Below are 14,595 nucleotides of genomic sequence, written 5' to 3'. Positions count from 1 at the left end.
AAAAGCGGATGTCTAACAAAAAAAGAAAAAGAATAGTCCTTATAAATAGGGTTAATTTTTAATCTAAATCACACTCCTTTGAGAATATTTATATGAACCTTGTGTTTTTAAGTCTCCACCAGTTGTTTTTTTTTTGCATTTGCTTCCATCATTCATCAAAAAGTACACCACTTACATTGCAACTCAACATAATGCCTATATGTTTGTGTAGGAGGCAGGGATACAGCGGGTCTTGGAGGGAAGGGAGGCCCTTACCGTCTGGATGCTGGACACAAAGTTTACCAGATTTCTCAGGCGGAGAAAGACGCTGTGCCCGATGAGGTGAAGAGAGCAGCACGGGAGATGGGGGAGAAGGCTTTTAAGCAGAGGTACACCCATCTGTCTCTCTCATTCATCACTCACTCAGTTCCAACCCTCACAGCTTTCTCCAAAAAGCCTACACTTGACCCTGTGTGACCTTTACCCTCTGCTCTGAGTGCTTGTTAATCTCTAGCTATTCTGCAGTGCTCTCTCAACAAAGCTCAGAAACACTCTGTCCTTTTGAAAGCATATGAATATATTTTTGTGTGAGGCTGTTTTATAATGTACTGAGCTGCCTGAGTATGCAGTATATGCAATAGGAATGAATATGTCCTTTGATAAAAATGCAATCCCATAATGCATTGCATTGAGCTAAGTTTAAAAAAAAACTCATGCAAGATGGTTATTATAGTTATAGTAATTAAAACCTTTTTTTTTAAACTTGAGAGGAGAGAAATGCTCAAGTGTTTTTGTTTTTGATCCGGTTAACCTTGAATAATATTAGGAGAGGACAAACACTAGGTAAGTGAAGAATATGAATAAGAAAATCCATAGTAATGCTTAACGCTATTGAATTCATTTACTGTCAGATAGAGTTTGTCCTCTTTGTGCTGCACATCGTTGTGATCTGCATGCTATCTGTCACGTTCACAATATTTCATTCTCAGCAGAGATGGCTTTTGTCGGGGGTTTCCACAGGACGAGAAACTTTTTTTTACCTTTTTTGCAAGTGTGTGTTACACCCGACAAAGCACCATTACTTTGGAAAACTAATTTTTCAATATTGCTGAACTATGATATAAGAAAAGCTGAATTTTCAGCATCATTACTCCAGTATTCAGTGTTACATGATCCTTCAGAAATCATTCTAATATTCTGATTTGCTTCTCAAGAAACATTTGTTATTATTATCAATGTTGAAAACAGTTGTTTAATATATTTGTGGAAACCGTGATCAATTATTTTTTTCAGGATTGCTTCATGAATAGAATGTTCAAAAGAACAGCATTATGTGAAATTGAAATCTTCTTTAACATTGTTTTATTTTTTTTTACTGTATATTTGACCAAATTATAGCAATCCTTGCTGAATAAAGGCATTAGAAGACGGAGAGCACTTTTTCATTCTCATTCGCGCCATGGCCACGCTGGTCAGCTCTCTCTCCGCTCTGTGGACAGGTTTGGAATTCAGGAGAAAATAGAAGCAGCAGTCTGTCCTTTCTCCAATAGCACTGTGCAAAGAATGTGAGCTTCAGAGGCCAGACAGGAAACCCACAGCCTGTGTGTGTGTGTGTGTGAGAGAGAGAGAAAGAGAAGCACAGCTGGAAGAAGGAGAATGATAATACCATGAGCAAGAAGAGTGCGCTCCTTATGTGCTGCATTATGTTGTAGAACAGAATCAATCTAGCGGCACTATTGTGACCTTTTTGATCTCGGTACTGATGGAGAGGTGAGGGATGATTTCATCTGAAAGGAAACAACACAGTGTGACAGTATTTTGAGATGGGGCTTCAGATCATGCTGTCTGGTCTGATCTCACGCCTGATAGTGTCAGTGTGTGAGCGTACCTGAGCTCTGTGGGACGCTACAGTCTAGACACTCTGCACACTGTTGTTTCTTGTTTCATGACATCAAATGCCTCTCTAACACACACACACACACACACACACACACACACACACACACACACACACACACACACATATATATATATATATATATATATATATATATATATATATATATATATAAATGTGTGTGTAATTTATATACAGGCTTTGGCTTTGCCAACCAATGGTTGTTGAACCTATTTGATAACAATATTTTTATTTGCAGTTCTGGCACAGTTTGTCAGATTACAGATTTTATCCTGTAAAAGAAAAAACAATAAAATAATAAAATTAAGCTCAACCCCTCCTAATTATCATTATTGTAATGCAAAAAAAAAGATATAATATAAAATTAAAGTATAAAACTTAAATTATTAAATTATGGGGACGGAAAGGAAAAGAAAGGAAAAGAAAGGAAATATGTCCAGGCTCATTAAAGAAGGAAAAATAAAAATGTATTTTAGAAATATATATATATGTATTTGTCCTTACAATACAAGACTGAGGGACTGGGCCCACTAGGGCTTAAAAGTAGTTAAATTAATAAATTATTATTAATATATTAAAATAATTGAATTCTAATCTAAAATGAGACACTAAAAATGATTTCCCCCTTTATTTGCTATAATTCCAGAAGAAAATATCCTGGCAAAGCTCTTGTACTCACACGGACGAGGCTGACTGGGCTTTAAAGAACGTAGGTGTTTGTTGCGCGTGCATGCGTGCGTGCGTGTGTGTGTGTGGTGCAGGTCATGGAGCTGTAGGGACTTGCCCTGAGAGAAATGTTTATCCTACACCTCCTACTCTCAAGTGTGCATTATTCTCTTTCTTGACAGAACCTGTTGATCAATTTCCTCTTGAATCTTCCTGACCCAGAACACTCCTTAAAGACTTCATACACGTTGTTCACAAGTTTAAACACCTCAGGGCAAGAACCTTAATGAAAAGAGATTTTCTGAAAAAAATGTTAGTAGCTCTTACCAGTATAAAACTCACAGCCAAGATGCTATAAGAATGCGAATGGTTAAAATGCAAGTTTTTCAGCGGGATCCCCCAGTAAAATTCACATTCCAGTTGCTAAATATCACGTTATTGGTGTTGCTTCAACCCACGGACATGAAAAACAACCCTTGACAACAGTGTTAAAGTAGCCCACTACTTGGCAACACTGACATATGGTTAGAGGTTTGTTCAAATCTCACATGAACAGTGATGATGTTTCTGTGTTTAATGTGTTCCCTTTTTATTTCAGGCTCAAAGAAATTGAGATGAGTGAGTATGACGCCACCACGTATGAGCGTTTCTCAGGAGCGGTCAGACGACAGGTCCAGTCGCTCCGCATCATTCTGGACAGTCTGCAGGTAAACACCTCTTCAGGGTTTGCATTGACTAGTCCAGCGATTCCCAAACATTTTCATGCTAGTACTCACAGTAGTCAGCAGTAAAGAATTTTATATTGAAAGAGACTGAAACAGGTTATTTTAATTATTCAGGTTATTTTCAACAACAGCTTGTAAGTCTTAGTTAACAAATGCTGTGAGCAGCGCTGTCATCAGAAATCACCCTTAACAGATGAAAGGACAGTACGACAAAGATATCGCTTTCCTCAGAGGTCATTCAAACTAATGTTATATTGTGAATATGAGATTGAGCTGAAGAATGAATGCTGTATCAGATGCAAGCAATCACACTTGCTCAGTCCGTCTCTGTCATAATACTCTTCATAATGCAGTAATACAACAAGCTTTCAATGAAGCACCTCAACGTTACTTGGTTTTCAACTTTCAATGTGATGTTTTCAACTTAGGAGGCTTGAGATCAGCTGTTTAACTGTCAAACTTTGATTTGAATCTGTGGCGGAAGGAAGTAGTTCTATGCAAAAGAGGGATTTTAAAGACACTCCGTTGTTGTTCCTTATTCTTTTACACTTGTGCCGTCAAACTGTTGTATAAACACAATATCACACTCGTAGGATATATACAGTGGCTTCCATAAGTGTTGGGACAGTAAAGGCAAAATTGTTTTACCAACTAAGATCAGCACTTTTAGATGATGTAAACAATAATTGGTACGCTTGACTCATAGGTCTTTCTAAGTGATCAGCTATGTCCTGTTGCATTAATTGTTCAGATATTAAAAGCAGGAAATGTGATGTATCTGTTATAGCCATTGCTTCTGCATTCTGAGTATTGCATTTAATGACGACACACGCAAACCAGGATGAAGACGAGGGAGCTGACTCTTGAGAGACAAGCAAGCATTTTGGATGCTAAAAGAAAAGAGGAACTCAATTATCAAACAACTAAATCACCTATATCAAAAACAAGGGGCATGGAGAAATCAACAGTTTGGAATTACAATGACTTGGTCAGCTGAGAAAAACAACAGCTGTTGATGACAGACGAATCATAAAAGATGTGAAAAAGAACCCTAAAATAAGTGTCAGGAAAATCACCAACAACCTCCAGAAAGCTGGAGTGATGGTCTGACAATCTACTGTCCGCAGGAGACCTACACAGCAGAATTGCAGAGGCTACACAGCAAGACGCAAACCTATGATCAGCAGCAAACACAGAAAGGCAAGATTAGAGTTTGCAAAGAAGAACAAAGGTTAGCCAATAGAGTTTCATGGACAGATGAGACGAAGATTATCTATTATTGGGAACGCAAAAGTGTGGAGGAGAAAAAAAAAGAACCGCAAATGATCCTAAGCATACAACCTCATCTGTGAAGCATGGTGGAGGTGTTGTCATGACATGGGCATGTCTTAACGAATGATGGTGATAGCAGAATGAATGCAGATGTGTATAAAAACATCTTGGCTACCAATGTTCATGAAAATGCCACAAGACTCATCAGAAAGTGCTTCATATTGCAACAGGACAATGACAGAAACACCCTGCAAGTTTAGTCAAGGAGGTTATCAGGGCAAAGAAATGAAAGGTCTGAGATTGGCCCAATCAGTCTCCAGATTTAAATCCTATTGAAGATGAATTTCACCAGCTTAAGAGGAGAGGAGACTAAAGGCAGAAACTCCCCAAAACAAGCAACAGTTGAAATGCTGTATCAATGGATGAAACCGAGAATCTGAGGATGTCTATGGGTGGCAAAATCACTGCTGTCATTGCATGCAAGGGATTCGCAACTAAATATTAGCTTTAAATTTTACATTTGCTTTAAGTTCAGCTGTCCCAATTATTATGCTCTCATCAGATTGGGGAATAAAATCTGAAAAGTGCTGTCATTTTTATTTAGTAAAACATGAATGTTTTGAAACAGCTAATAATAAAATGTGACATTCTGTTTTGGCTCGTATTCATCTTTGAATCATATTTGCAGATGTCTTGACTCCTCATTTTGTCTTTACTGTTCCAATACTTATGGAGGCATTGTGTGTGTGTGTGTGTGTGTGTGTGTGTGTGTATATATATATATATATATATATATCTTAGGGCTGTGAATCTTTGGGAAGGCAGCGATGCAATTCGATTCAAGATTCATAGGTTTTCAATTCGATTCAAGAACGATTTTCGATTCACAATTAAATTAGATTCGATTCGATTATAACAATTTGATTCTGCATTTTTAAGTGCATTCACAGGATTATTTAAATGTTTCCCCTAAAATCTTTAAATGCTTAGTCAGGGGGCAAATTACAGCAGCCTTTATGGTTAGAGAACCATAGGGAAGAAAAAAAAACCTTTTGTCCATTGTTAAATGCTAGTTTAATGATGCGAAATGGCATGCGTAAAAATTTATGTAATGCAAGATTTAAAAAAAGAGCTTAAAGAGTATTATGTATAGGCTAACATTCTGTCAATCATTTCAGAAGTGACAGAAATAGCAAATACAATAATTTTATGTATGTAGCCTATGTATTTTCATAATTATTCAATTTTTTTTTTTTTTTTTTTTTTTTACAAGGAATTTTCTTATTTTTGTGTTACTTTTAATTAGCTGTAAGAAATCAAATACACTACTGGACAATAATCAGTCATTTGTAATCAATATTTTTTTTTCTAATGGCAATTTTATGATTGTTTTTTATACTAGGCTACATTTAATTAGCAATTATTTTTATTTTCTGCACAGAATAAGGTAGAATATAAACTTTATAGTTTATGTTCTGTAATATGTCACTTAGAACTGCATCATTCATAAATTTTATTTATTGTGGGTTTTTTTAAAGTTTCATCAGTTCATTCTGCTTTTATTCAGTTTAGCTGCAGATAAAAGCTGGCACGTCTATGAGAGTGAGATCACTACTCTTTTTGTGTGTGAAAACTTCTTTATCTCATTTTCACAAAATAAAATGCTTTAGTAGGCTAGCTATTTAACTTTTCCTCTCCATCAGCGAATGATGATCCTGAAAGAAAATGCACCAGATGTCTGTTTGCTAAAGCTACAAACGCTACTTTCATGCATCTGATTTTCAGATAAACCTTGTGCTCTTATTTCAAGGTCGTCGTTAATGCTGTGATTATTTTAACAGTTTCCTTCGTACATTCGGTTCATCCGCATTGTTTAAATATATTTATCATTCAATGAAACTGTGCATATGATTTAGACATTTACATTTCTCCTCCGTCCATGGACTAAATACAGTTTTCGACTGCTCAGGTAACGCTGTCGGTAAGATGCTGAGAGCCATTGACAAACTACAGAAAAGTAAAGCTACTTCACTTTAGTATTACTGGCCACAAATCCTATAGATCGCACGTCAGCTGCATCAGAGACGAACGGAGCGCGAGCGCAATCCTGTGACAGTCTCACGCGGTAAACAGTGGAGCGCGTGAAGGACAGATCAGAGGCACGATTCACGAACACTCTTCAAGGTCTCCATTAATTTGTGCTTGTAGTAACTTAATGTGTATATATTTTGAAAGTATTAGAATCGCTATAGAAATCACGATTCATTCGATTCTTAGCATTTTGAATCGATTACTGTCCGAGATCGGCGATTCATGATTCAAAAATCATGTTTCAAGATCGATACATATGCGTCGTCAGGGTTTGTAATCGATGCATCAAGAAAACGAGTGAATCGTTACACTCCTAATATATATATATATATATATATATATATATATATACACAGGTCCTTCTCAAAAAATTAGCATATTGTGATAAAAGTTCATTATTTTCCATAATGTAATGATAAAAATGTAACTTTCATATATTTTAAATTCATTGCACACCAACTGAAATATTTCAGGTCTTTTATTGTTTTAATACTGATGATTTTGGCATACAGCTCATGAAAACCCAAAATTCCTATCTCAAAAAATTAGCATATCATGAAAAGGTTCTGTAAACGAGCTATTAACCTAATCATCTGAATCAACTAATTAACTCTAAACACCTGCAAAAGATTCCTGAGGCTTTTAAAAACTCCTAGCCTGCTTCATTACTCAAAACCACAATCATGGGTAAGACTGCTGTCCAGAAGGCCATCATTGACACCCTCAAGCGAGAGGGTAAGACACAGAAAGAAATTTCTGAACGAATAGGCTGTTCCCAGAGTGCTGTATCAAGGCACCTCAGTGGGAAGTCTGTGGGAAGGAAAAAGTGTGGCAAAAAATGCTGCACAACGAGAAGAGGTGACCGGACCCTGAGGAAGATTGTGGAGAAGGACCGATTCCAGACCTTGGGGGACCTGCGGAAGCAGTGGACTGAGTCTGGAGTAGAAACATCCAGAGCCACCGTGCACAGGCGTGTGCAGGAAATGGGCTACAGAGAAGCAGCACTGGACTGTTGCTCAGTGGTCCAAATGTCATTCGGAAATCAAGGTGCCAGAGTCTGGAGGAAGACTGGGGAGAAGGAAATGCCAAAATGCCTGAAGTCCAGTGTCAAGAACCCACAGTCAGTGATGGTCTGGGGTGCCATGTCAGCTGCTGGTGTTGGTCCACTGTGTCTTATCAAGGGCAGGGTCAATGCAGCTAGCTATCAGGAGATTTTTGAGCACTTCATGCTTCCATCTGCTGAAAAGCTTTATGGAGATGAAGATTTCGTTTTTCAGCACGACCTGGCACCTGCTCACAGTGCCAAAACCACTGGTAAATGGTTTACTGACCATGGTATTACTGTGCTCAATTGGCCTGCCAACTCTCCTGACCTGAACCCAATAGAGAATCTGTGGGATATTGTGAAGAGAAAGTTGAGAGACGCAAGACCCAACACTCTGGATGAGCTTAAGGCCGCTATCGAAGCATCCTGGGCCTCCATAACACCTCAGCAGTGCCACAGGCTGATTGCCTCCATGCCACGCCGCATTGAAGCAGTCATTTCTGCAAAAGGATTCCCGGCCAAGTATTGAGTGCATAACTGAACATAATTATTTGAAGGTTGACTTTTTTTGTATTAAAAACACTTTTCTTTTATTGGTCGGATGAAATATGCTAATTTTTTGAGATAGGAATTTTGGGTTTTCATGAGCTGTATGCCAAAATCATCAGTATTAAAACAATAAAAGACCTGAAATATTTCAGTTGGTGTGCAATGAATCTAAAATATATGAAAGTTTAATTTTTATCATTACATTATGGAAAATAATGAACTTTTATCACAATATGCAAATGTTTTTAGAAGGACCTGTGTATATATATATATATATATATATATACTGTATATATATATATATATATATATATATATATACATACAGTATATATATAGAATTAGTCTAAATGAGTATTCGTGCAAGCTCTAGCTTGTCTATGTGCAGACATGAAGCCACACACAACCTCACAAATAGTTTTCCTTTAGCTTTTCAGCCAACTCACGAGAGTCAATATCCTGTTACACCAAAAGAACATGTGCTGTTATTATTATCAGGCACCCTGTTCTCCGATTGGTCTGTTGATATGGACCCATGCAGTCGTCATTCTGTATGGAAAGATGTCCGGTAGAGCGTCTCATCTTTTTTGTTTGGGTGTGGGTGGACAGAGTGCTGGAACATGGGTGGAGTTTCTCAGAAAATGCTGATTGAAGACCCGCTGGTTTCTCTGTCCATGTTGTAGAAAGCAAGCAGCGGCAGCCCGATCTGATCTGAGATCTGTGCACACTCTGAGCTGAATGCTCGTTTGGATTCCCTATACTGTGTGAACAGAGCGCCGGCTCCAGCCGCCGGGAGGATCGGGTTCCTCTTTGGCAGCCCGTGTGAGGAGCTCTGCTCAAAGACACATGTGTTTATGTGAAAACATGGTGACAAGGATTATCTCTGTCTGTCTTTCACAGTCCGCTCCTCTAAACCAGCTCTATCTCCTTTCACCTACGATAGTGCTGTAAAGAGAGCTGGCAGACGCACAGGCATGTGTGTGGTCCAGATGAGCCAACTGGCATCGCTCTGCACTGGTTCTGTCCTGAGAAGAACTTAACCTCCACCTCACCCTCTGTTCAGAGCTTGGGCCTTTTCCAGATAGTAATTAGGCCACTTCCTGTTCATTTGCTCCTGTAAAGGTAGTGACACATACACCAACAGTCAGAGGTTAGAAACATATACTCCTTCTGTATTATTATTATTTTCAAAATCTTGGAGTAATAGTAGAGTTTTTAACCAACCTAATGTTGTTGTTGTTGTTGACTTATTATATTAACTTAAAATCTCAAGTGAATATTTTAGGTCAAAAGAGTTGGGCTGACAAAGGAAGTTTGGGAATATGTGTCATACATGAAAGCCTCTATGTGCAGTGTTTGTTTGTGGGCAGGTTATTGTAACACAGTCAGTTCTGTCATCGTTCAGGTCTGAAGTCAGTGTAAGTAATGGCAGAATTTGTGTGGAAATGGAGCATTAGAGCTCCTTCTAACACAGACTTGAGATGTGACCCAGAATAAAGCAGGTGATCTCATCCATTCAGTCAGCCTCTGTGCTGTTTCTTCACCTCATGACTCTTTGTTACTTCACACTTCTGTCTGAAACTTTTGCAAGAGTGTATGTGGTGCTTTCCTTATTACCTAGATTAATAATAGGTGTATGTCTGTGAATGTGACATACACACCATCGTGTGTGTGTGTGTGTGTGTGTGTGTGTGTGTGTGTGTGTGTGTGTGTGTGTGTGTGTGTGTGTGTGTGTGTGTGTGTGTGTGTGTGGAGTGATGAGCATTGACGTGTTGGTTCATTGTTCTTCATGGAGATCTGACATGCTCGCTCATATAATGAGAGCCACATGTGGAAGTGCTTCTATGTGTGTTTGTTGATATTTGGATCCATGTTTGAAGCCGAGGAGTTCAAGGACCCGCTGGGGGTCGTGGTCATGACTGAGATTTGCATGCTAGCTCACAACTGAGTTTGAAAAATTCAATATTACTTACATTCTGCAGTAACACTACAATAACGTTTCATTTGTCAACACTGGTTAATGAAAAATACTTTAAAGCTTTTAGTAATCTTGGTGTTTGTTTCAGGCTAAAGGGAAGGAGAGGCAGTGGCTGAGGAATCAGGCTCTGGGCGAGCTGGACGATGCTAAGATCATTGATGGCCTGACAGGAGAGAAAGCCATTTATAAACGCAGAGGAGAGCTGGAGCCAGAGGTGAGGGCTCACATTCACTCAATATTCATCACATAGGACAATACAAACACACATCAACACAAAGTCTCTCATTTTCAGCAAATAACCATTTAGATTTGTGTCTGTTTCTCACATAAACAGTTGGCACAACATGAAAATTCACTTTTCTTTTAATTATTTTTGCATGTTTTATTGTTGTTACTAATCTCATTGTAAATGATTCATTCCTGTGCTAATTTAGAATAATTATTTATTTTATGTGTATATGTATGTATATATATATATATATATATATATATCCATTTTAAAGTTTTAAGAAAAAATAATTGTATTATGTTTCTTTTTTTTTTTTTTTTTTGCTTTTTTTTTATTATTTTAGTTTACTACATTGTTAGACTACATGAAACAAAAAAAAATAGTTTTTCTCTCTTTCTTCCAATAGTTTAAAGGTGCTGTATGTAATATTTTTGAATGTACCGAAGCATAAAAATACCATACGTTTGCAGACATTTAAAAAACCATGTTAAGTTCACACACTTTGTTTTCTCAAGGTGAACAAATACTGTCTGAATGTTATTTTCAAGGTGAACTAGATGTAGCATTATTATTTATTAGATTTCCTGATGTTTGACTAACAATTTTCTTCCTTCTATTCATGTTGTTTCTTCTTCTGGTAATCATGAATGCCAGTTTAGCAGACTGTCACAGCAAGAAGGTCACACAATATTTAGAGTTTCCCATAAGCCCTCATTTAAAATCTGCTTTCTGAATTGATTGTTATAACTTCAATATATTATGTGGCTCCTGTATAATCCATTAAAAACCTCAGTCCTGGCAAGCAAAATGCTGCAATTAAAGCAACCACACAGTGACTGTAAACGATTTTCCTAATTAAATATGTGTCTGGTCAGTTGAGTGGATGTGTGGATGATTTATGTGTTTTTCCTCTGGTCTGGCTGTAGTTGGGGACTCCTCAGCAGAAGCCGAAGCGTTTACGTCTGCTAGCAGATGTTTCTGGCAGCATGTATCGCTTTAATGGTGTAGACGGCCGTCTGGAGCGCTCCATGGAGGCCGTGTGTATGGTGATGGAGGCTCTTGAGAACTACGAGCACAAGTTTAAGGTGAGATTTGACAATCAGTCATCAATGTTTTTCAGGCTTGAGAGAAAAAATACATCCAAGATAGTGGACACAAGTAATCACAAGTGGTTATAAATGTACACTACTGTTCAAAAGTTTGAGGTCAGTAGGATTTTGTGATTTACATTTATTCATTTAGCTGATGCTTTTATCCAAAGCGACTTACAATTGCTATATATGTCAGAGATCTCACGCCTCTGGAGCAACTAGGGGTTAAGTGTCTTGCACAGGGACACATTGGTGTCTCACAGTGGAGTCAAACCCGGGTCTTTCACATCAAAGGCATGTGACTTATCCACTGCACCAACAACACCCCATTGATGTTTTGGATGAAAGGTTTAATACTCACCAAGGTTGCATTTAATTGATACAATAAAAGCAGAAATATTATGATGATAACTTTTGTATTTGACTATATTTTAAAATGTAATTTATTCCTGTGATGTAAAGCTGATTTTTCATTATCATTGCTCCAGTCTTCAGTGTCACATGACTATTCAGAAATCAGTCTGATATATTGATTTTACTGCCCCCAAGAAACATTTCTTATTAATGTTGAAAACATTTGTACTGTGTAATATTTTTGTACTGTGATAGATTTTATTAATGATTCTTGTGATGAATAGTTCAAAACAACAGCATTTATTTGAAATAGACATCTTGTTACTTTAAAAGTATCTTTACTGTCACTTTTGATCAATTTAATGCATTACAAAAAATTTTTGGAAAATGTAATCTTAAAACAATTCAGGCCCAATTAAATTGACTATTTCATTCAGTATTAATGCATGTGATTTATTTTGTGCTTTTTAGAATTGCTATTAGCTTTGCAACATATATATTAGGGCTGGGCAAGTTAACGCATTTTTATCGCGTTAACAAATTAATTAACGCCGATAATTATCGCACGTTAACACATTTTTTTTATTATTATGAAAGTCCGTTGCTCACTGTCTCTGAATACACATTCAGACAAATCATGGGTCGCAGGAGGGGATGCTCCTGATCAAATTACTTAGGCTAAGCATCAGCATTGACAAACCACTGTCCACTGTTATTTTTAACAGAAAATAATGCAACGAGCTCGTAATCATGACTTCATAATTGGGAAATAGGAAGTTTCTAATAGCATGTGAAGACAGTAAAGAAACACTTGCTCAGCTCAGTGGAGTGCATTATTTTGTTAACTTTGTGGTTTATTATTTTGAGTCATATGGGAAGCAGTAACACATGGCCCTCTCACAAAATCTTCTGCCACTTTCACACAATCATGCATAGGCTACCCAGACAGCAAGAAGTTTCAGCCCCAAGATGTGGCCGGATCTGGGCCGAAACTGCTTGCTGTCTGGGTATATACATATATCTTCCTTTTTTTTTTTTTTCAGCTAGCCAGGTTGGGACCAGTTTAAACTAAAATAAGTTTACAAGCTCAGTCATTTATGGTTCCATTTGAGTGAGATGCTGCCTTAGAAGTCTAGACTACTTAGCAAAGTGTCTCGCAAGATTTTGGGACATCTGAAATAAATTCACACCACCGCTCAGTCAATCTAATTTTGATGACCATCTCATCTTGAGTTGCCCACAGAGTTTAAATATAGTCACAAGATCTTGATATTTCACAATCTTCCCACCACAAATGCAATAAGAAATCGTGAAATCTGTTTACGATAAACCTTCTCCAGGCAACACGCCATGGAAACAGCCCTTCTGTTGACGTCCTTAAACAGAGAAAGTCTTGGGCTGATCGGATGAGTAATAGGGATGTCCCCACCACACGTGCTGACACACTGTTATGGAGATCACCATGGCAGTAAGGATGATGTAAGGTGGTGGTGGTTTAGGTAGAGTATTGGTTAGCAGCTCTCTGGGACGCATTTGTCTCAGTCTCTCTCTCTCTTTTTCTCTGTCCGTCTGAGCTGCTGGCAGACGCTCTGGAGGCATTGAATCACAGCTCTTGTTGGGAGCTGCTCGCAGATTTGTAGTGCCTGCACAAAAGATGATCTGTTATCTCCATCCCGGGGAGACAGTGGAAGATATGTCAATGGCTCACATTATCCCGCTCTGCTCTAATACGCATGGACACTTTCAATGTGTGGGGTCAGATCTGAGGCGGGATATGATAGATCAGGAGTAATATTTATAAAACCGGTGTAGTTATTTGACTACCAACAGCACTGAAACCTCTAACTGTTTCTATCACTCAATCACAGGGCAGTGCATTACATATCGATATTGCTTAAATATATAATATACATTTTTGAACATGAAAACCGAACCAGTAGTGATGATGTTTAACACACTTATTTTCAATGAAGTTTACTGAAAACAAATGCAAGTAGTGCAGTTGGAATAAAATAGCATTAAGTCAGAGAGGTTGTGGCAGTGTCTCTGATTTAGATCTCAATATCAGCTGGTTAGTTCAGTTAATTTCATTTCTGTGAATCAGTTCTCTAGATTTTGCTGTATCAATGAATCAATTCAAAAAAGCTACAAGTCATCACTCTACATTGTCAGTGGGTATCTCCTCAACCACCGCAAACAGTTGCTGACCCCAAATTCGTAACAGTAGTGTATATATTTTAGCTATACTGCCCAGCCCTAGTCAGAACTCAGTTACTGTAGAGTGTAATAGCTGGTGACCAAGATGAACACCATGGCAGTGATATGGGAGATGGTAAGTATGTTCGTGTGTGTGGGCTGCTAGACTTTATGGCCCCACGTTAGCTGTTGAACAGCTCACCCAGCTGGCCTTTCATATATCTGTTTCTCCGTGACACTTACATAATCTGCATTACATAAAAGTGCATCTGATAACTCATTACTCTGTGTCTTAGTAGCCACACCTTTGACAATCAACAGAGTCTGGTCAACACTGATGCTTTTTCTGGTCAAGAACTTTTCAAATACTGTAGACAGTTTAAACCAGTCCACTCTTGATTCCCAGATATTGTGTAAAGTTTTTCAAAGAATTTCAATCAACTTCTGCAACTGTGATGTAGTTTACATCAGTATGTGCTTGAGGCTGAGACTACTGTACCCT

General features: G+C 38.0%; 1 protein-coding gene across 3 annotated transcripts in view; it reads left to right on the top strand.

The window, feature by feature from the left end:
* LOC132152707 (von Willebrand factor A domain-containing protein 8) overlaps nucleotides 1–14,595 on the top strand; it is an 80,714-nt gene that overhangs the window by 61,699 nt on the left and 4,420 nt on the right. For all 3 annotated transcript variants that reach the window (XM_059561531.1, XM_059561529.1, XM_059561530.1), the window contains 4 exons: nucleotides 212–368; nucleotides 3,162–3,270; nucleotides 10,312–10,437; nucleotides 11,379–11,537. In XM_059561531.1, the coding sequence (XP_059417514.1) occupies nucleotides 212–368; nucleotides 3,162–3,270; nucleotides 10,312–10,437; nucleotides 11,379–11,537 (551 nt within the window). The remainder of the gene's footprint in view (nucleotides 1–211; nucleotides 369–3,161; nucleotides 3,271–10,311; nucleotides 10,438–11,378; nucleotides 11,538–14,595) is intronic.

This window comes from Carassius carassius, chromosome 11, assembly GCF_963082965.1.
Source record: "Carassius carassius chromosome 11, fCarCar2.1, whole genome shotgun sequence".
In the NCBI taxonomy this organism is placed as follows: Eukaryota; Metazoa; Chordata; class Actinopteri; order Cypriniformes; family Cyprinidae; genus Carassius; species Carassius carassius.
Note: the sequence above shows the minus strand (reverse complement) of the source record. Positions and strands in the feature narration are given on the sequence as shown.